At 39.6% G+C, this 24,467-nt stretch overlaps 1 protein-coding gene across 2 annotated transcripts in view; it reads right to left on the bottom strand.

Annotated features, from left to right (window-relative positions):
• Window positions 1-24,467, bottom strand: part of KCNT2 (potassium sodium-activated channel subfamily T member 2) — a 574,767-nt gene that overhangs the window by 408,644 nt on the left and 141,656 nt on the right. For both annotated transcript variants that reach the window (XM_075287704.1, XM_075287703.1), the window contains exon 2: window positions 1,842-1,921. In XM_075287704.1, coding sequence (XP_075143805.1) covers window positions 1,842-1,921 — 80 coding nt within the window. The remainder of the gene's footprint in view (window positions 1-1,841; window positions 1,922-24,467) is intronic.

Here is a 24,467-nt window from a genome sequence, read left to right on the forward strand (position 1 = left end):
TATTTCATTTGGGCTGAGGGGAGGGCGCAGTTGCGTTGAAATACATTGATTAGACCCAAGGTTAGGGATGGGCTCGGTATGCCTGACTCTAAGAAATATTTTTATGCAGGGGTTCATGTGTGTGTGTTAGGCTTCCTCCATGGCCTACATAATATGCTTTGAGTGCAGATTTCATAGTTGATCTGTCTGAAGGCACTCCCCACTGTTCCATGGATGCAGAGCATTGCAGACCTCACATTGCACTCCATGTCCTTTAGTACATACTCCATCTTGTTGTCCTTGTGTTCATCTCATGCAGCTAACACACTCATAGATCCGAAAGAAACCCTGCTCCCGATCTTTGATAATCCCACTTTTGCCCAGATATGTCCTTTAATTGATTAATCAAAATGTTCTCCCTTATTCTTTAATCATATACTGTATAGTTCCCTCCAGCTTCCCTGTCATTCCTGGTCCACCCTGACTGAACGCTTCCTAGAGTTCCCTACAATTATGCACAGTTGTTTCACTTTTATCTCTCTCTTGACACTGCATTTCATGTACATAGGAGCCCCACTGAATTTAAGTGACTCAGTATGGCGTCTTCTCCTCCCTACATAATTTCTCTGATTTATGCTTTATTATTAAAAGTCACATCTAAATTACCCACTATTGAGAGGTGGAATACGGAAAACAACAAATCTCAATGGATTCGCTGCTCTCACTTCACTCATAAATCTCTAATTACGACAAGGGTGCAGGAAAGCTCACTTGAGGTTCTCTCCCACTGGTATAAGGTTCCAACCCTTTTAGGGTGCATTCACACGGAGTAACATGCCGCGTGATGTGGCACGTATACAGCGTGTGAGACTTTGAGCACCATATACGCTCCCACTGATTTCAATGGGAGCCTGGATCGTATATGCTGTGTTATTTTGCGGCCGTAATTTTGCAGCAATGGTCTTAGAGAAGTGATTGTTGCTTCCCATCAATCTGGTAAGACTTATAAGGCCATTTTTAAATAAGATGAAATCCATCATCCTAAGTGAAAATTATTATTCACAAGGCAAAAAAATTCAAGACAGCTAACTATCTTCTCAGGAGTTGAAATACTAGCAAAGAGTGAATGTTAAGTTCATGACAGTACAATTAGAAAAAGACAGGACAGCTACAGCTTATTTAGATGAGTTGCAGGTGAAAGTCTGTTCTTTCTCAAAGGAACATAGAAGCTTGACAGTCAAACATGGCGCAACAGACGGTGTGAAGTTAAAGCTTTGCCGAAATTGGGTCATGTAACAAGACAATGATCACAATCACGCCAGCAAATCTACCCAACAGAATGGCTGATAAGAAACACGTGTTGCAGTTGCCCAGTCAGAGTTCAGTATTGTCCTGTCTATTTAGTATTCACAACTCTGTACTAAAAGGCTAAAAGGCTCAAATATGTGGAACACCAGGGGCCACACGGTGGCTCAGTGGTTAGCACTGCAGCCTTGCAGCACTGAAGCCCTGGTGTTCAAATCCCGCCAAGGGCATAAAATCATCTGCAAGGAGTTTGCATGTTCTCTCCGTGTTTGCATGGATTTCCATCCCATATTCCAAAAAAGATATACTGATAGGGAAAATGTACATTGTGTGCTCTATGTGGGGCTCACAATCTACATTTAAAAAAAAAAAAAAGTGGAACACCATCATCCTGATTAGACTTTATTTCTCGTATTATACTAAACTATGATGCTTAGTAAAAAAAATTTAAAAAAAGGGCTTAGTTGGTACATTTATTTCTTACTTGCTATCCATAATGCTGTGAAGAACAACGTTATAGTAACAATTTCCTCCAAAAGTCATCCAAGACTACTTACTTGATCTTTGGTTTTTAATGAAGAAAAGTTTCAGTCTTTCTTTAAAAGTGTTCTCATTTACATAAAACTCGACTTGAACTCTGTGAAGAAAGCAGGTGATAAAATATGTTAATTTGCAGCTTGAGCCTGGTGGGAGACATATGACATAATGGAACAGATTTCTCAATAACCGACTGTCATTCTACAGTGCATTTACCAGAAAAAGTAGTTGTGCTACTTATATGGCTGCTATAGAACCTGAATGTAGTCCTTTCAAAATATGGTAGTATTCTTGAAGTCATAAAACATCACAAGTATATACCAGGCTTCAAACTCTGTGTTAATACACGCAGGCAAGGGTTTATGGGCATTGTTTATGACCAGAACCCCATATGGGGTTAAAGGATGAAGACATAGATAACACACTTAGAGGTAGCCCCAAGCTAAACCAGTTTGGTAGCACAGCAGGTCTACTGCCATGACACCTGAAAGATTTCTGGAGGTCAAAGCTTTATGTATGAAACAGCATATGTGTGATAAAGCATGTACATGTGTGTATATATACATGTGCCTATTATGTGTATGAGTCTTACTTTTATTTCTAGAATTGGATATAGATATGTAGTGTCAGGCTGTTTATTAGCAGGAGTCTGACTGTCAGACCTCAGAGGCAGATACACTAATACTTAGCCTAAGGCTCCATGTTGCAGAGACGCAGCTTTTTTTTTTTTTTTTTTTTTTTTTTTTTTTGTTTTTTAGAGCTAAAGTCAGGAGTCTATTGAACAGAAGGTAAAAGCATATACAGTTCCTGCATATTTCCCATTCCTTTTGTAACCATTTTTGGCTTTGGTTCTAAATCCTGCAGCAAAATCTGTAACAAAAAAGTTGTGTTTCCATAATGTTAGGCCCCAACCTTAAGCAGCACAAACTTCAGCTATATATAAAACGAGCAACTATGTGAACCACAGATGAAGTTTTTGGCCAAGGAAATCCTTAACAGTATTTTCAGTAGACGAAAGACACATGATGCTCAAAGTCAGTTGTCCAGCAATACCATCAACTCAGAATCGACAGAAATCAGTGGGTCCCAGACATACCGGTCTACTATTTGGAGACATCTGGCCAGAAGTGGCCTTCATGGATGAGTTGCAGCTAAAAAGACATTTGACATGGAAACAAGTCCAAGCAACTGAACTATGCATGAAAACAAGAAGTGCTGATGAGCGGTGCAATTATGAATGTCTGCAGGCAACAGTGAAGCGTGGTGGAGGTTGGAAGCTTGCGGCTGCATTCGGCAAATAGATTTGGGGATTTGGTCAGGGTTAATTTTGCCCTCAATGCTGCTGAGAAATTCAGACTTTGGGAGTCATCTGTTTGGCTTAAAATGTATTTTGCATGACGACAACATGAGAATACTAATACATATTTTCTCAACGTGATGGATATACTATCAGTCTTTTTATATAAAATCAGGGGAAGAGAAGAATGAGGATTAACCCCTTATTCACTGCTCTAAAACAATAGATAAAATATGTTGGCAAATTGCTTACTGTCTTGGTTTTAATAATCCATATGTTCCATATAATAATCTTTTGTTTCTGTGCAAAGTCACGCTTAAAATGTAATCGTATGATTTGCGGAGCTGAAAGTAAAGATGTGAAGATCTGTTTGGCGGTACAAGTCCTCAGTTTTCCGGGATTTCCTCCTAAGTGCAGATTAGAGCTGATTAAAAAGCTCACCTTAGCGTCTTATCATCTGCCATGTTGCTTTCATGGAGACGGCTATAATTATGAAAAAAGACACATCGAATGCCCATAGGGATAAATAAAACATTGGAAGCAATAATCTTTGAGACGGAAGTGCTGAAATATTGGCAGTATCTCAAACATTAAGACTGACATTTCCACTCTAAAAGGTTCAAGTAAAAAACCTGCTTGAGTGCAGGCAATGCTTCTTAGTATTGCAAAGTGGCTGGAAGCGGAAGAAACAAGTAATGGTCTTATTTGTTTATTAACTGATGCGATAATCATTAGCCATAAGTCAGTATTATGACTACAATAATGAAATGTGAGTACACTACAATTTTGTGATAAATAATATATAAGTAAATTACTGAATACTGCATGGAATAGATCTACTGTTGTGGCTGCCATAGATACTGCTATGGGACTCACGCTCTCAAAACAGACCGAAGTGGAAAGAACAGTACACAGCCATAATTCACAGACATGCAAATGTCTCATTAAACTAATTCAAAACAATATAGCAATATGCTAACAAAAGACTTTAAAGACAACAATTCACACAACCCACTAAGGGCTCGTTCACATCTGCGCCCGGTCTCCGTTCCGTTTCCTGCACAAAACAGAGGCAGGAGACGGAAACCTGCCGGCATGTTTCAAGCCCATTCATTTGAATGGGTTTGAAAGATGTCCGGCTGTGAGCGGCGGTAAGCGTTTTATGCTCTCCGCCGCGAAACTGTTTTTTTAAAACCGGACACAGAGTTGGACATGCAGTACTCTGTGTCCAATTTAAGAAAAACGGTTTTGCTGCGGAGAGCATAAAATGCTCACCGGCACTCATGGCCGGACCCGGCCTGACAGGGTTCCGTCTTCTGCCGAAAAAAGTAAGAGGAAAGAGTTCTGCATGAAGGACTTTTTCCCCCACTAGTTTCAATTTAAAAACAATGGGGTCTGTCTGGCTCTGTGTGTTTTCTCATTTGTTTAAGTTCCGGAACAACAGAAAGACACCGATAGTGTGAACCTAGTTAAGTTATATGTTATATAAGTTACATGCATGGCTAGCATTAGTCCACTTTCAAATTCATTTTTGGAGGTTCACAGTCCCATAGATTTTTTTTAAAAAATTTTTTTACTGCAGATCAAAAGGAGAAAAAGGTTCATGCCTTCATAGAGATTTTCCTAATATTTCTTTGTGGAATGTTTTTCTTCTACTTTCTACTATACCTTAGTCCAGTTCTTAGTCCAATGTTTTTAGAGGATCTGCAAACATAACATGATGATCCAGAAACAGAAGGTATTACAGCAATTTTTATTATTGTTTTATTCCCTTATGTACTTGATTAATGTTGTTTTTGTGCATAATTAAAAAAAGGTTGTCCAGTTCCTATTTTTATCATTGATGGCATTTGAAGAGGTTACTGCTAAGGCCTGTGGTGGGCTATGTGATTTAGCCTTCATTGGTCACCATGTTCTGCACTCTCTCTAGTTCAGCCATGTCATTCTTTTTCACATGACCCCAAAATTACCCTCAGTACCCTATGTGTGTGCTTGTACTAGTTATTTGGATAAAGGCATAACTATGTTGTTATTAAGCATCTGTGCCTCTTTTGATGGAGTTAAGAATCTCATTGTGCTAAACAGCTAGCTACTGTTACCTTAAGTTTATTGTTCCAACATACGAATCTCTGGAGCTTTCAGAGCTTTGTTATGCTGATCCAAACAGCAGCTGAGGAGAGATATTTAAATTCTGTTTCTGCTAACTCAGATGCCTGCTATTAGTTTGTACTTTTATGAGACTCCTGCACTTTGATTCCAATCTGTACAATTGGCCTGTTACTGGAAATTCTGTTGTTTTCTGATTTTGGCTCTGATGATACCTTTCGGATTAACCTTTTGGCTTTGACACATTCACTCTTCTGATTCATCCCTCTGGCCTTGTGACTTTGTTTGTTCTGCTTTGACAAAAGTTTGTAGAGTGTTTTATTTCTTATATTATTTCTTTTATTTCTTATTTAAAATCATCCATACCTCCCTGCCTAACCCTGTACTAGGTGATGTGGTGGCAACTTGAGTTCAAATGCACCACAAATCCATCTTACTTTGCGGCTGGCTCTATTGAAGATTTTTGGTTGCCCAGGATTTATCTCTCAGTGTTGTGTGAGATTTAGATATTTGGCTTATTCTAATACTCTGTTGTCATGCACCTCCTGCAGTTCTTGATATCTACTCCATAAAAGATGCATCTTATGCATTTATTTGCCTTTCTCAAATCTACTTGAGTTTACTGTTAAGTACCCAAGCATGCATATTGATTTCACAACCAAAATACATAACCTTACATTTGTCTACATTAAACTTTATTTGCCAAATTTCAAAGCTTACAGCTTCTACAAATAAATGTAAGTTATAATGAGCCATTTCCCACAAAACTATGTATCAATATGCTCTTGCTCTATAATATGATGGCTGATGATTAGACTGTATTTTCATGGTGACAGGTTCCTTCTAATATCACTGCTGCAGGGCATAAAAACATAACAAACAAGCACTTGCCTCTCAGCAGGACTCTGTTTTCATTGTCAGTAGCTCTGTTTGTATACAGGTCCCTTGCTATTTATGTGAGTAAGGCACTGGATAATTAGGTAAATGGGAGGACTGGAGCACAAAGACAGATTGCAAACTTAGTTATTCAGTTTATCAAAAAAAGACAATGGGGATATCTAATCACAATGAACTAATGTCTAAAGGGACAGCAAAAAATCTCAAAAAAATTAACTTTAATAAGTAATAATTATGATTATAAAATCCAAAAATAATGTTTTTTTTTTAACTCCCTTCAAATTGCATGTAGTGTTATATTTCAATAAAGAATATACCCTAGGACAGGGGTGCTCACACTTTTTCAGCATGTGAGCTACTTTATAACATGACCAAGTCCAAAGATCTACTACCCACTTCTTGTGGGCGGGGCCTGGGCGGGCATGTGGGTGGGTGGGGCGTGTCTGTGGGTGGAGCCGGGCATGTGGGAGGGGCTGAACGGAGCGTGAGAGCAGGAGACAGCAGCGTTCTGTGGCCGCCCAGGGATCCACGCTGTCTGCTTGTTCACAGCGCAGGCTGAGAGTTATCTCTGGACACTGGCAGGCTGGTTCTGCAGCAGCCCTGCCTGCCAGTGTCCGTAGATGACTCTCAGCCTGCGCTGTGAACAAGCAGCACCCCGGCTCCCTCCATCCCTAAGAGCGGGGAGCGCGTCATCCCCCGGAGCTGCTGCTGCCCGGCCTGCAAGAGTCCGGAGTGCTTGTTCACAGCGCAGGCTGAGAGTCGACTCTCAGCCTGCACTGTGAACAAGCAGACACCGGGGATCCCTGGCTGCATCCCGCAATCGACCCATAAGTCCATTGCGATCGACCGGTAGATCGCGATCAACGTATTGGGCACCCCTGCCATAGGAGATTCATCAAAGAGCCTCCACCATTCATCTTGACTTTCCACTAGGGTATATTTCTCATTGAAATATAACACTCCATGTAATTTGAAGGGATTTACTACACATATTATGTGTAGTATTTATTATTACATTCATTAGAAGTTAATTTTTATAACATTTTTGAGACCTGTCCTCATATAGTAGATCATTTATATTATCCATAGTGTTCATTGCTAATAAACTGTTCAAGCCCCATATTTGTTTTTGACAGGACAGCAACCTTTCCAATGGACTTTTTAATTTTATGAAACTTTTTACTTCTTTTATACAAAAATTGGAACCTTTAATCGTGCATCAAATCTAATGTGAAACCCAAAAGAATACAATTTCTTACAGATTTCAAATATTATTACCCTTACTCGTATGCTTGTGACCTGGGAACATTCTCTACATCTAGACAAAAGAACATTTCACCAGTATTCTAGACAGGGATTGTTAACTGAAAGAACAGAGAGACTATGAAACTCATTGCGATCATTAGGATATGTGATGGCAGATTCATTGTACAAGTTCAAAAAGGGCCTGGATGTCTGTCTTGAAAGGAAAAATATTGTAATTATGGGTTTGTTATGGGGTTATTATGGGATTATGGGTATTACATTTTTGAACACAAGAAGTTGATCCAGGGTTTTATTCTAAATGCCAGATTTGAAGTCAGGAGGGATTTTTTTTCCTGACACGGGGCAATTCAACCTCATAGGATTTTTATTGCCTTCTTCAGGATCAACACTGTAGGGTTATACCGTAGGTATCAGTTGACAGACCTGTGCTGTTTTTCAAACTCATCTACTATGTTAGTATTTTACAGGCTGCCTGTTAGGCATTGTATCTAGCCAGACTTGTACAATATTTGGCATTCTGATGGCCATTTTTAGTACAATGGCTACCCATTCACAGAATTCTGTAAAATCATGGTCCTGAGCTTTTATTTCATGAAACTAGTAAAGCTACTGTCTGACACTAATGTCACCAGTGATGTCACCTCAAATCTATAAATAGCATATTATCGGTAGCAGAACACAGTGTACCAGTAAAAAGCCTCTATAAAGGAGATGAATCCAATATTTAATGACATGAAACTGTTACCACTGTGGAAAAGGTGTGAAAAATCCACAATGGTACTCAAAAACATACCCAGGAATCTGCATGAGCCAAAATTTCATCTGTTTCATTTCAGATCAGACATACTGTAGATCAAATTTTAATTTCTTAAAAACATAATACAAAATATAAACCGTTTTGTTGTCTTCTAAGTATCTCCTACCTCACTTCGAGTGTGTCATATCAATAATAAAATGTTTTCCCAACTTTCTTCAATTAAGGTTTATTTTGAAACTTGAAAACCAAGAAAATTGAAATGTATGTAAATGAACAGATTGTTTAGCATATCTCTGGCAGGATATACAGTCTCATATCACTCCGTGTAGTCACTGTAGGCGCCGTCACTTCTGTTCCCCTTCATTGGACACAGAAGGAATTCCAAATACATCCTATTCTATAAATATTCAGTAAAAAAAAAGAATGGAAAATTTTCATATTTCAATAAGCAAAAAAATTCTGCTCTATTAACATTCTGAATTTAATCAGCCTTGTAATTTTATGCATTTTAATACACCTACGCCTATTTATACTAACAGTTTAGTTTAATCTGGTGATTCTCATTCCTCCTTTTTTAAGAATATGCTGTACTGTTACACTCTATAGCATTGTGCGGTTTTGTATTCATTTTGACATTTAAGCTCATTTACATGTGTCTAATAAGGACGTAATTACTCTCTACTGGAACACCTGCAATGCTGGCAAATAAGACTGTTTACATGATTCTGAAATGAGTTTGGTACTTCATGCTGACAACTTCATTCATGGTGACATCTGCTCTTATTTTCAGACAGTCACTGCTAAACCATTCTAAGAGGCTAACGTCTTCCCTTGAAAAAAATATGTATCTAAATTTGTTACTAAAATAGCAAATAGATGAACAGCCAAAGTAGTGCCAGAATTTATTGTAAATCATCAGTGACTTTAAATTGACTGGATTAGAAGTTACTAAGTAAAAAACTTTACAACACTACATGTAGTTTTATTATTAGTAATTTTACGTAATCCAAAGTTCTCATTTTCTATAATATTTCAAGTATCACTAAACCGAAAGGATATTCACATTTGGACATGCAAAAATTATTATAAAGTGTAGTAAATGATCTTTAGTTAACTATGGAAAAACTTTGACCTTGCTGTGAACTTTGGTAGTGACACTTATCTGGAATGTAGTGATTTTTTGGAACATGTAGGCCTGAAGATTAGAGATGAGCGAACAGTAAAATGTTCGATATTCGATATTCGTTTCGAGTAGCCGCTCAATATTCAACTACTCGAATCGAATATCGAATCCTATTATAGTCTATAGGGGGAAAATTCTCGTTTCAGGGGTAGGCAACATTCGATCAAATTACACTTACCAAGTCCACGAGTGAGGGACGGGCTGGATCCTCCGAGAAGTCTTCTCCGTGCAGCGTCCCCGCGGCATCTTCCGGCTCTGAATTCACTCTGTCAGGCATCGGACTTGGGCAGAGCCGACTGCGCATGCCTGCACTACTAGAAAATGGCCGCTTACAGTCAAAGCGGCCATTTTCTTGTAGCGCGAGCATGCACAGTCGGCTCTGCCCAGGCCCGATGCCTGGCAGAGTGAATTCAGAGCCGGAAGATGCCGCGGGGACGCTGCACGGAGAAGACTTCTAAAGGTAGGAGAAGAACCAGCGTTGATTGTCCGACTGTATAGCATTCGGCCAATCAATGCTGGTTCTGCATCAAACTTTTCCATTCGAATAGCGAGTGGTACTCGATCGAGTACGAGTATTTCGAATACCGTAATATTCGATCGAATACCTACTCGATCAAATACTACTTGCTCATCTCTACTGAAGATGAATCCAACGATACCAATAGTCATGGATTCAAGAATATTTATAGGCAAAATCAGTTGTGTGCAATAAACAGTGTAGGTTCTGTATATATAGATTTTGTTATCAGGTTGCATAGATGCCTACTTGTATTTTAGCTTGGCTGAGCAGAACATGAATATATACTGTAGGTTTAAAGCTCTTGCAAAGTTATAGTGAACACAAGTGAATGTAGTGAATAGGTGAAGCAGGTGACCTGCAGTATGTTAGTTAGGCCTGGTTCACATCTGCGTTCGGTATTCTGTTCGGGAGATCCACATGGGAACCCCTGAATGGAATACTGAACGCATTGACAAGTGGTGATCCTATGAAAACACACAGACCCCATAGACTATAATGGGGTCTGTGTGTTTTCCGAGCAGTGTCCGCACGAATCATGCGGAAGGAAAAGTAATTCACAAGCTACTTTCCTCTCTTCATGATTCATGTGGACACCGTGCGGAAAACGCACAGACCTCATTATAGTCTATGGGGTCCGTGTGCTTTCATTGCTAACCATTTGTCAATGTGTTCAGTATTTCATTCAGGAAGTGCCTACGCAGACTTCCCAAATGGAATACCAAACTCAGATATCACCCAGGGCTTACTGGATCCTTGAAAATCCAGATCAGCTGTTCAGGTTAATGTTATCACTGCATTGCATAGTCTCCTATAGACACCCCAGTTATAGTATAAAATTGCAGAATAAATAGAAAAAACAAATAATTAGTTAGTAATTAATTAATTAAAACACACTTGATTTTGTTATAGTAACATTTTAGTATCCAACAGATAAGAGGGAACATTTTGTAATAAAGGCCATAAGAGCCAATCCAAATAATGTGCCATCAGCTCAGTAATAAAACCGCAGACTGGAAATTTTTGGCATGTTGGACCTAGTGAACATTTGGTTACTAATCTTATTAATGCCAGTCTGATTTTATGGCTTGTTATGTTTTGCACTTGTAAAAAGTTTATATTGGCAAGATGATTGTCCATTGTCTTAAATAATCTATGAACAGCTGTATTCTATTTCCACTGGTAAAGGAAGTTTAAGATTTATTGAGAATATTAGGGGGACACATGAAGGAGATACTAAATGTATTAGTGGTAAAGGTAGACCCGGTGCTCTCCTGCAGAGCCAAGCAATTTGAATCACAAAGACAGAAGCATGAAGTCCATTGGGACTCAGTGACAGAATTAATCCTTATTTTTTTCTAACCTTGCTCTGGTAGTGATAGTTTTATTGGTTTTTGTTTTTAATGTGGATACATTTTTATATTGTGACACTTGATCTTGTCGGGGTTAAAAGGTGATCATGTGCACGGCCCTTTGAGGCCTTGCAAAAGTGAACTGTGCAGCCTGAAACTGCCACAGGCTGACTGAAATGTGATTTTACCCCTGTGACCCGTACAAGCACTCTATTAATAAAGCAGAAGATATTATACCAGGAGCTGAGTGCCGCGGCTTCTATTTCTTCTTTGGTTTATCTACTGCTGTGTGGCCATAGACACATGTTGTTTGGAACGGGGGTTACATTTCCATTGTCAGTACATGAGCAAACTAATGATTGCATGTTAAAACTGTGTGTGTGTGTGTGTGTGTGTCTGTGTGTGTGTGTGTGTGTGTGTGTGTGTGTGTGTGTGTGTATGCTGGGGGGGGGGGCATTCTATTAAAATATAAAACATGCATTCCATACAAAGAACTCAAAATGCCTGGATCATTATTTTTGCAACTGAATCACCCAAAAAAGTGATCAAAATATCGTAGCTACAGGGGCTGCTTCTATGTGTTCTGATGTTTGCGGTGAAAATGGCTCCTCCCCCTCCATATCCTGGACAATCTGTTTAAGTTCACAGAAAATTACAGATAATATCTAGAGGGGATATGGGGATGACCAGGGACTTACGTATTCTATTAAACTGACTTCTGGATGAAGGGAGGTCCAGTGACATAGTCATGGCAAGTGTTCTTCAGAACACTTTTCACTGGCATGGACTGTGGTGCTAGTTCACACTCGGCTCCTTCCCAAGAGAGAAGGGCAGTTGAATCCTGAAATAAGAAACCCCATTAGGCTATGGCCCCTCGTGACATCTCGCAGCAAAAAGGTGCTGCGGGAAAAAACGCAGAGGCAACGCATTGCAGTTCTTCCAGCAGTGATTTAGACAGAAAGTTTGCAGAAATTTCCTATGCACCAATGCCCACCGTGGTTTTTACTGCAAAGTGGGTATGGGATTTGCTACAATCACATCCACTTTGTTCTGCCTGTAAAATGATGTGATTTCTTCCATGGCGTTTACGCCGTGGGCAAAACGTGGAGTTTACACCACATGGGGCCCTGGCCTTAAAGACATTATGCAACAAAAAGTATCCGGATAAATACTTGATCATCCTGAATGAAATCCCGAGAAAGGGGGAGGAGCTTTTATTTTGCTGCACTTGGATGATTACATACTTCTTGTGGCAAAGGACACAGTGCTATTCCCCACCAGTCACACCTGTTAAATGCATAGAGGGGGGAAAGGATAGTCTATACAGTAGGGACTCAGCAGTCAGACCCTCTCCTTTTAGGTATTTAATCTCTATCCTATGGATAGAGGATATATATTTTGTGGCATAACCCCTTTAAGGATTCTATTAAGCTGACTGCCTTGGGAGGAGGGGGGAATCATTCCCATAGTCAGTGCCAGTGTTATTCAGAAGAGCTCTCTTCCCTGGCACTGACTGTGGCACTGGTCCTGCCAGCAGTCAATTAATTACAATTACGTTGACCTGCAGGGGCAGGGAATCTGGGCCAGTGCCACAGTCAGTCCCAGTGAATACTGTTCTTCTGAATAATTCTGGCACTGACTGTGAAAATTAGGGAGTCTTAGGCTGCATTCACACGGAGTAAACGCTGGCGTTTTTTGTGTGTTTTTTGCACATAGCGCCGCGTTTACGCCGCGTAGCGCCGCGTTCACGCCGCGTATACGCCGCGTTAACGCCGCACTATTTAGCGGTGGCGTTGCCCGGCGTTAACGCGGCGTATACGCGGCGTTAACGCGGCGCTACGCGGCGTAAACGCGGCGCTATGTGCAAAAAACACACAAAAAACGCCAGCGTTTACTCCGTGTGAATGCAGCCTAAGGTTACATACACAGTAACTCAATGGCTCTGCTTCTTTGCTTCTTCACTAACTCCTCTCTGTGCAATGCAGAGGGAAAAAACGTGGCAGAAACACATCGCTTTTTTTCCGCAGTGGTTTTCACAGTTTTTACAAACTTTAGGTATAATTCACATGCTGCGATTTCCAAAAATGCAACGTTTTTTTTTTTAAATCGCAGCATGTCCGCTGTGGATATTTATCTAAAACTAACCTGATCATATATTTACATTGAATAATGATTGTTAAGAAGTATTAAAGTATAGAAGTAGAGAAAATCATAGTGGGTATAAACAACTACTGTCTAATATTCAATTGGAACTAAATACAGTGTTATACACAATGTAGCCAACTGTTTTGTTATCTTGACCTGAACTTTTGGTGCTTTATTATGTTTATTTAATATGTTATTTAAAATTCTATCCAAAATGATCCCACACAGTGTGAGAAACCTTGAATCAGCTATAACATTCTCAGCTCTTGGCTTGTGCAGATAAGAGAATCAATTTCTGATTAAAAAAAGCCATTGCTATTATATGTACATTCATCCTGGCAACAGCACAATGGAAATGGCATTTTGGAGTCATACACATTATACTATAAGCATGCTAATCATAAGTCTACTGCATTGTAATAGAAGAATATGTAATAGTAGATGTAGACAGTGACATGAGTACGAAATTTTATTCTTGGTACAGCGAACAAAAGGACAGATTATGTTGATGGTCAATAAAGAAGATTCCCTTCTCATAAATCGCTCTCTTACTTTCTTCCTCCATCTCTCTTCTCAATCCCTCTCTATATCCCTTTCATCTTCATTTCATCATTCTCTCTCTTTACAGCAGGGTTTCTAAGGCCCTTTTTTTTTTTACTGAGGAACTGTGTGTGTTTTATATTTGCATTAACGCCAAGCGTGTTACTATATATGTCACCTATATGATAAGGGTCATTAAATTGTAAACCTTATGTTGCCTGTCCCCGTCATTATTTTTCCACTTTTTACTACACACTGCTTAAGTCTAATAGCGATTGGCAGCAATTCCAACACTATGTGTAATTGTGTAGGTCTTTTCAGATTAGCGCAGGCTGTGAGACTGTGAGACTGTTTATTGGGTGAGCAAAAAAAAAAATGACACCCCTTAAGAAACCCTTAAGGGCTCGTTCAAACGGGACAAGAAGGGGCGGATTTTGGCGCTGAATCCTCCTTAAAATCCGCCCCCTCACAATAGAGGTCTATGCAGACCGCTAGCATTCTTTTCGGGAACAAAAGCAAAGCGAGCTGCCTTTTCTTCAGGCAGACTCTGCCCGCTGTTCCAGCCACAGAGGCCGCCTCGCGGCAGCACCCTCCGAACTAAGCCCATTCATTTGGGCCTACTCTGGAGCATGAAGCCGTGACAGTTGTGGCAGGCACATTTTGGTCCTATGCCGCATAAAAATCAGGACCAAAATATACCATCCCATGCCCCATGTGAACGGGGCCAAGGAGTTTTGTGCCTGGAATGGCACAACATTCTGTGAAATCAGGCACACTACTACAATATATTGTATTCCTCTCCAAAGAATAAGAAGCATTGGCCTCCAACAGTATGTATACTCTCTACTACTCATAGATTATGCCAGACAAAAGGTTGATTTAACCAGAAATATTGTATTGACTGTGGCTTTAAAAAAAACTTTAAGAAGCTGTTCAACTTTGTTACTTGGATATTGAATAGTGAGGTCAGCCCTACATAGAACTGCAGAACTTCTGAGTTGAATACAGTATTAAAAAAGACTCACAGGGACCATCAATATTTTTATAAGCAGATGATACACTCTGTAAATATTTAATTAGGACTTAGAATCCTTAATCTATATCTCTGAGATAAATGCACAAACTAATTCAAGCTCGTTTACACTATTATGCAGGTTGGTGCTAAGGCAAACTGCATTTAAGAAGAATTCAGCCCTTAATATTGAAACGGATGACAGACTTTTACTATAAGATCATTGTGACTTTAGGGGCAACTTCTGCTTACAATGCATATAAAAAGCCTGTACCTTAGGGATCAGACTCTATTTCTGTGCACTTTACCAGCAGTAATTAGAGATCTGTTTATCTTGTCTTTGCATAAGTCATTGCTAGTAAGCAATTAGAGGACAATTACTCTGCGCAGCATTATTCTGGTTATATCACAATGTCATACTGAGCATGTGCTCAATTTAACTGTTTCTCTAACTAACACGAGTTTTCATGAAAAATGAATCCTGATCTTCAGAATATAAAGTGTTAGTATATATTTATATTAGTTCCTTGCAATCACTTTGCACATAATAAAAGATTCAGAAGGAATAGGAAACTGCTTTCCTATTCTCCTGCACACACATTACAGTAAGGCCGTGCACTGGCTGCTGGTCTTGATTGAACAGCACGGCTGGTGCACAGACGGTGCACGGATTCAATGAATAGGAACCGTGGAAGTACAGCCACAAAACTGGGCAGAAATAGGATCTGTCCTGAGATTTGCAGCGCGGACTGTCAAATGAATGGGAAAAACCCAGATACCATATTGACTTAGCCCACGGTTGTGTGCAAGGAGCCTAAGATGCTGTGTCATTTAGAGAGTCAGGGTGTTAGTCATATGACACAGCTGAGGACCAGAGGGCTGTGAAGAATTCACAAATATATTCCCTAATTAGAAGATTACCTTCATTGTAAGATACATTGTGTACCTTTCTAAAAGGTCAGAGAATAACATTTTTGTAGAAGTACTTCTTTAGGTTTGGATAAACGTCTTCTATTCAAAGATAGTTTATCCATCCAGTGTTCTATTTCTCTTATTCAGTAGTGCAGAAGTCAATAACCTCCAACACCTGAGCCAGGATTGGCACCTCGGACATATTTATCAGGAACATGGCACTCACCATTGTTCTACCCTCACCACCTTAAAGAGCACATTACAGTTAAGCATTCGTTTGTTAAGCATGTCGCTTTTTGTAGATTTGGTGCAAAATAACCATGACTCAATATAGAAAGGTGTAGCTGGGTACTTGAGGTATGCCTTCAGCTGCCAAAGTGGCTCTGTTACCTGCCCCAGTGCACCAATGGCCTCATTTAGATTTTGTTTCTACAGATTTACAAAAGTGACATACGTAATAAAGGTATGTGGTGTACCCCTGTATTGTGTTCTGTAATGTGGTGGAGGCAGTTTAATGTCAGGTGGATGGTAGACTCCCTCTAAATACAGTAGTGTGCTGTTCCAGAGGACAGTCTCTTAGCACAGTTGGAGGGGCTTCGAAGAGACACTATGGGAGAATGTTTAAGGCATAATGTCCTAGTGTCTGGGTCATGAGCTAGCCTACCTCAGCAGTCCTGTGCAACTTGTATTTGTATCTTTAAGAAACTTATAATGTATAATATGACAACTAACCAAGCAGAAGTAGGTATTCATTTAATAAAGGATGGACAGATTTGTATAGATTTATTTAACAAAAAAGACCAGGCTGTGTATGAGAGGCGTCCTCTGCGCTTCACAAACTAGGTTTTCTGTAGGCCATTCTTAGTGCTTAGACCAGCTGCCCTGATAAGAGTTCTGGAAAAGGAATATGTAAATAATTCCTAAGTGGTGGAAATGGGAAACTTGCTCTAGCCCAACCTTTGGATAATTAGCTCCATTAGATCAATCCCTTGTATTCTGCTAATAAAGCCAAGCCTAAATAACTTGATATTTTGAGGTTATTGACTCTCATCAGTTCTTTTTGAGGCCACATCTGCTTAAGGAGATATAGTATTTTCTGATCCACATCCATGATGACCTTTCACCGAACCAGCCAGTACCCTGCTTTGCACTGATGAGAGAATATAAACTTGAAATATTGAGTTCCCCCATTCTGTTTCCATGTGTCCTGTAATTTGGTAGTGAGATGGCTATAATATATATCCTTCTGCACTATATGACTTTCATGATGAGGTTAATATCCTTACAATTATTTAGCAGTGAGTGTCAGGGCTAGTTCACATGGCAGAAGTTTTCCATCATGTGGTTTTTCCATTCCATCGCAGCATTCCGCTCCTGATTAGGCCTGAGTGAATGGGCCTAAACAGACGAGTGTCTCGAGCCACGGACGCTGCGGTTGACTCAGCCTCGGAATCTACGGTAAGATAGGGCATGATGCTTCTTTTTTCCGCAACTAGCTAGAAGTCAATGGGAGTCAAAGATTGACGTCAATGGGAGCCATTTTTGCAGACGGATTCTGCGTCAAAATCCACCGTGTGAACAGACCCTCATGGTCATAACCATATTTATTACTCCATTGCATCTTAGTAGAAAAATATAACAGCTTTGCAGATATAGTTAATTAAAAATCATTTTGTGTCTACAGACCGCATGTGAGCCTGTATGTCTTCATACTAACAAACTACAAACAAACCCTGTGTTATTTAATAATGCAGTCCTATTCTCCTCCATGTGTCCTATAATTCTTATTACTGTTCATTATAACCAGATTAGCAAGAAGCAGGGAGCAGATAGATGGCAGTGTATTAGTCAGATCAAGCTGTATAAGTCGTGTTTGTAGTCTGTTATCATGGAAACACGCAAGTCTTCAGTATTCTATACAAGCTCTGATAATATGCATCTCTTCTATACTGTCTAGTTCTCGGGTTCGATTCATCATGAGGATACTGCTGGGCCACTTGTTTTACTGTTTTCATCATCGGACAAAGCAATCTATGATGCTTCGCTTATTGGAAGAAGTCAGTCTCATTTTACTACTAATGATGTACCGCAACAAGCTACAGTAAGTCTGTAATGTCTAATAGAGGATAGAAAATGTCTTATTAAAGAATCAGAATAATGATCCGATGGTAAAAACAGAAACATTTCACTGAAGTTCTACATTTATAAACTATTTAGGATTAGGATACAATCTGACATATTGTATTCACCAAATAACCAAAACATGATAGGTGAAATGAATAATATTGATTATATTGTTGCAGTGGCAACTATTGAGAGGTGGGATATATTAGATAACACAGTTAGGTAGAACAATTGGATTTTCAAGTTTACAAGTCGGAAACCAGAAAAAATTGTAAGTGCAAAGATCTGATCAACTTGGACAAAAGCCAAAGTGTAATAGTTACATAACAGAATCAGACTATCGAGTCTTGTGGAGAGTCCGAGTATGTGTAAGTCTCTAACAAAAGTGATCCAAAGAAGGACAACGTATGAACCTGAAAACTTGGTCATAGTTGGCCATGGCTCATTGATGCATGTTGGAAGCAAAGGTTAGTTTGTCTAGTTCAATAAAAAAAAGCTAATGTAACTCAAATTGCAGAACGAAAGTGACAGAATACACAGTGACCACAACTTGCTGCACATTGTATTGACTGAGTAGCTGTACTAGACTATACATAGTGGCCACACTAACCCCTAACCCTGGTCAACCACCAAAAGTGCCTGCATTGAGCATGTGAGCATCATAACCATCCATCACAGTGGAAGACTGTTGCCTGGTCTGATGGTCATATTTTCTTGAAATTATGTGGATATCCAGTTGCAAATGCTTGAATTAACAGGGAATATGAAAGGCACTAGTAGGCAGTTTTATGCCATTAACAATGTTCTGCTCAGAAACCTGGAATACTGACAGTCATGTGGATGTTGCTTTCACATGTATCATGTTAAAATAGATACTGTACCGTGGTCATAACTATCTAGGAAGCAGATAGAAGATGTTATGGGGCCTAACAATTAAGGGGACTTATTTCCTGTAAGATCAAGGGTACAATTGACGATAACTATGGATGATGTAAGGGGTAGTGGAAAACTGAATTTACCTCCATTACTTTACTGGGGAATTATAATGCCTGCATATGACGTCATTATAATGACTTTGTTCATATGCTGTTATGTTGCATTATCTCTGCTATATAATGTCATAGTGGGCATTATCCCTGTACTGTGACATCACTGTTTATATCATTCTTTTACTGTTATATCACTCTGTACATTATCCTTGTAGTATGACAACACTGTGCACATTATCCTCATACTGTAACATAACTGTGTGAGTTATCCCTGTTTGTAAATGAGACCAAAATAATCCTACACTTTTTGAATTCTGAACCTGATACTTAAAGAGGACCTTTCATCAAGTCCAATAAGTCCAAATCCTTACAACATTTAATAGGTGGTGCTCCACTGATTCCAGCACAGTTAGGATTTTTTCTCTAGCTCAGGGTGACCTACCCAAACGTCCTTAACTGAGTCATTGAGACCCTGTTTAAAGAGAGCTTGTGACTCAGCAAGTCCAATTTGGTCAGGCTCTGCATAAATAGCCCCAAAGATTAGAATTTTTTTTTCCAAATCTGTCCACTCCTCTGCCGCAGGCCCAAGTCTGTGGATCCCCCTGTAAGAGAGAGATGACCACCCCCACCATCTTAGACTGAGGGTTGACACGAAAGTACAACAGACATGACTCCCGAAATGTCTTAAATTTCCCTTGGTCCCCAGAAAAACTATCCGGGAGTAACATTTTAACCCTGAGAAGGGAAATGACATTAGGTGGTGTTGCAGCAGCCTCTGCTTGTTTTTGGGTGAGGGTGTGCACCTGATTAGCCAGTTCAGACACCAAACTTGCTAAACCCTCCATCTGAGATACAAGGACCTGAACAGAAGCCATTCAGTATGGAGTAGGAGGGGGAGGGAGAAAAAAAATTGGGGCTTGCTATTATGTTATAGAATTGCTGGAAACCCTTGGGCGGGGCACAAGAGACAGTGAGCCCTAAGCTGAAGCCCCCCTATGTCCTTTCCTATTGCCAGGCCCTATCCTACGTAATAGGCAGCTACTCGAAGACGATCCCTTCCTATATATGTGATACACAAAACGCAGACAAGACGAACAACAACAAAGGGAAGTCAGCTAGCCAGGGTTCGGTAACAGTATAGCAATGCAGTGCCAAATCAGAGTCCAAAAGAATAATCAGTAGGGAAAGCCAAAGGTCAAGGATTAGAATACAAGTAATAACAGCGACAGAAAAAAGCAAGTACGCACAAGTCAATAGCAAGCACCAATGTGAATGTGAACCTAGAATAAATAGGGAGGAAAAACCCGCCCCGGAGATGATAGGAGGATAGGCCGTCAATCACAGGGCAAGACTGAAATTAACTATTAGAGGAGCAGAGGGAAATGAAGTTGAAGGAGATGGGTGTGGTGGAAAATCAATTATCAAGGTGAAAGAATAGGACAGTGTTCAGACAATGCAAGAAGAACCCAAGGAAAGAAATCACAGCTGAACACGCCAAAGCCCGGACGGGCAAAGATGTTACACCTGTTACCTATTTTTAAGTCAGGCTGGGAGTACATCCGATGATGGAAGTACAGACAACACATGCTAGATGAGGCTCTAACATATCTGACAAAGATGTCATGTCTCCCCTCATATTTATGGACCCTCAGCTCGGCCCACTTCTTGTAACCTCCCACCTGTGAGATTATATTTTTCATTTGTTGGAAATGTAAAGCTTTTGATCAGCAAGCTTCTCAGGTGACCAGTAGTCGCAATGTCTGAGTCACCAGTGGCACACAAAGACTTTCTAATAAGGGGCCTTCTGTATTGCACATTGAAATTACCATACAAATTGGAGTTACTGACACAGGAAACTCAGACTCACGGCAGGGAGGAGGCGGGGGATCGCGCTGGCTGCCAATTCATTTGAATTTGCCCAGCAGCTCCTGCCAGGACTGAAGAAGTCTTGCCAGGATTCACGATAACCAATGCTACATCTGTATATTTGCTATTGGGCTTAATTTTTCTTATAAAATACAATCAAAGCAAAATATAAAATAAATTAAAGTTTTTATATTTTTATATTACATTTAATTGCGGTCTCAGGATTCTTAACCCCTTAACGCTAAATCACGTACCTGTACGTCAGGGAATGTGGTTAGTTCCCGCATTCCCACGTACCTGTACGTGATTGAGATTGCACGTGCTCAGAAGCAGAGCCCGTGCGATCTCCACGGGAGGCCGGCTGTATCTGACAGCCAGGCTTCCCCTGTAGCAGCAGGGACGGTGATTGCACCGACCCCCGCTGTTTAACCCTTAAGGTGCCATGATCCATAGTGATCATGGCACCCTAGGGGTTTTGGCCGGGCTATGAATCATGCTGCTGGCTGCCTAAGGAGTCTGTGTGAGCTGTAATTTACAGCTACACCCTGCTCCTTAATCCCTCCCCCCATCGGAGCGAGCTCCGATGGGGGGAGGGTTAACCCCTTGGATGCTGGGACGAGAGAAAGCTAGTCTATGCATCTGCATAGCTAGCTTCCTCTATAGACTGCAATACACGTGTATTGCAAGTCTATAGTTAGTATAGAACCAGCGATCCTCTCTGATCGCAGGTTCTAGTGTGCTTACAGCACAAATGTAAAAAAGTTAAAAAAAAATAAAAAAATAAAGTGTGTAAAACGAACAAACAATACAAACATAGTTACATTTCTTGTAAATCTGGAAAATCGCTGTTACACTTGTAAGCCTTGTAACGTTCAAAATAAATTAAAATACAATCAAAAGATGATGCCGATATAAAGCAGAGATATGGGAGATAATATTTATTAATGTATTTGGGTGGTATGACTATCTGCCTGAAAAGCAGAGAATTTCACATTTTGAAAATTGCAATTTTTTCCAAATTTCCATCAAATTTCCTATTTTTTTAATAAGTAAATACAAAAATATTGATTAGTGTTTACCACTAACATGAAGTACAATGTGTTACGAGAAAACATTCTCAAAATCACTTGTGTAAGTTAAAGCGTCTCAAAGTTATTGCCATTTAAAGTGACACATGTCAATTTTGAAAAAACAGGCCTGGTCCTTAACATACTTTTGGGCTGTGTCCTTAAGGGGTTAATAAACTGGCAGCACAGCAGATTAATAAGCTTGTCAAAATTTCCTGGCTTGGTGTGGTAGTTATTTCTTTCCTATTTTTTTTCTTTATTATTCTTTTTTCCTCTTCCTTTATGTTGTACGTTTCCCTTTCTTCCTTTATGCATGACTGGTTAGTCTTAAATGCTGTTCATAATAATTGATTGAAATGTAATTGTAATTGTACTCAACCTACCATTATATTCATTTCTTATTGTTAACATCCCTAAAAGGAGCATCTGTTTCTACAATGTGTAGCTTTGCTTATTGCTGTGATGACTTTGTATTCATATCTTGTTTAACTCAATAAAATAGATTGTTAAAACATAGAACTTTCAAGAATCTGTAATTAGAAATTAAGAAATGAAAAGACATAAAAGTTATCTGAGGCTGGTAGAATAAAGCATGAATTAATCACATTTAGCATTTAGGTCTTCAGCTGAGAGATTGTAATTTGGAGATTTTTTTTCATATAATGTTACACAGCTGTCATAGCTTTAACTCCTTTGCACTGAATAACCTAACTGTAAGCCAAATTCTTAGGTGTCTAAGATGTAACTCATCATACAGTGACATTGGGATGATAGTGCAAGCTCATGACCTGATCCTCTACCATCCTCAGTGGGTATCAGTTGTTACATACAAGTGGCAACCTGCTGCCATATTCTGCTATAATGTCATTCACTGATCAACCTCTTAGCTGCTGTAGTCAAAAATGGTGGCAGCATCTAAGCAGTTGGATGAAGGAAGGGGTACTGATGCTTTTCTATGGCAGCCAGAGGACTAACAAAGGTAAATGGTTCTGTCATGTACAGAAGTCTATTTGTTTTTTCCAAAGCCAAGATCTAATTGGCCACATGCCTATGAGTTGTCAGGATGGCATAATAGGTCATCAATATCATTTCCTTGGATGTACTCTTTAAATGGCAGAAAGTAGAAACCAATTTCAGCTATTGTGTCTAATAGGAAGACATTAGCTCTGTTACGCTAGGTTCACACTAGCGCCCGAAGTCCATTCTGAGCTTTCCGTCTTCTACATGCAGAAGATGGAAAGCTGTCAGACCGGGTCCAGCCGTGAGCACCAGTGAGCGTTTTATGCTCCCCACCACAAAACCGTTTTTTGTTTTTTTTTACCAGACACAGAATACTGCATGTCCGACTCTGTGTCTGATTTAAAAAAAAAAACTATTTCGCGCTTTCTTATCGTGGTATGTACTATCCTTTATGATCTGACTTCATTTACTTCACTGTTTTCCAGCATCCACAGTATTTTTTACACTTGTCCTTATGCAGAGCTAACTATATTAACTCCCATATGAAAGCTGTCACTATGACTTCACTACATACAAACACTCACTTATGTTGATCTCTGCTAAAGGCTATCATTTATCACCATACTCCATTGCTGGATTACATTTTTGTTACATATTTACACATTTTTTTCAACTACCACGTATGTTCTTTGACAGGTAGCATTGGTCCCCTTATATGTATATTTTTATGTCTCTGCACTGTGTTTTATCAATGTTTTTTAATATTTTCAGATAAATCATTTTTTTTACATATGATGATTCCATTGTCCATGTTCTGTATTAATTTTTTGGGATTATCATCTAAAATTTGTTTGCCTTTAGTTGTTTTTTCGTATTTTTCACAGTTCCACATGCCAAAGGATTAAATACGCGTGTCTGCACACAGTTCTACATACCAGAGGATTAGATACACGCGTCTGCACAAAGAACAACATGCCAGAGGATTAGATACATAAGTCAGCAAATAGTATCACACACCAGAGGATTAGATACACGCATCTTCACACAGTACCACACGCTGGACGGAGGATTAGATACGCGCATCTGCACACAATACCACACGCCAGAGGATTAGATATGCACCACCTTGTGCCATTTATAATACTGACAAATTTTATGTAGTAGAAGGCCCCTTCGGGGTCCAGGGCCTTATAGCAACTGAGACCAGTGTACCCCTATAGATACACCCCTGGTGCTAGCTACAATTGACACTTTGTAGGAGTGACTGACATAGTCAATACGAACTTAAATTCTAGCCATTTTACACCTTTAAGGTCAGAGTCAGTAGTGACCACAGCATTGAAGCTGTTAGAAGGAGGAATGGTGATCCCGTTGTCAACCAATTGCACCCCAACCTTTCTCTCAATGCAATGGCCCAAGGTCTGCCATCTTGTTTTTATATACAATATACATTCATTCCTTTATATTCTACTACATCACTACATGTCATGTCACTACATCATCAATAGAAATGTCAAATAAACTGTCACAAAAATATCTGCTATAAATCTACCATTTGTCAACATTATTTCACCATAAATTACTATATACTTACATTTACTTTTTAAACCTAAAATATGCTCAATGTATAAGTGTTCATCCATTTTAAACTAGTAG

This window comes from Leptodactylus fuscus, chromosome 9 (genome assembly GCF_031893055.1).
Source record: "Leptodactylus fuscus isolate aLepFus1 chromosome 9, aLepFus1.hap2, whole genome shotgun sequence".
Lineage (NCBI taxonomy): Eukaryota > Metazoa > Chordata > Amphibia > Anura > Leptodactylidae > Leptodactylus > Leptodactylus fuscus.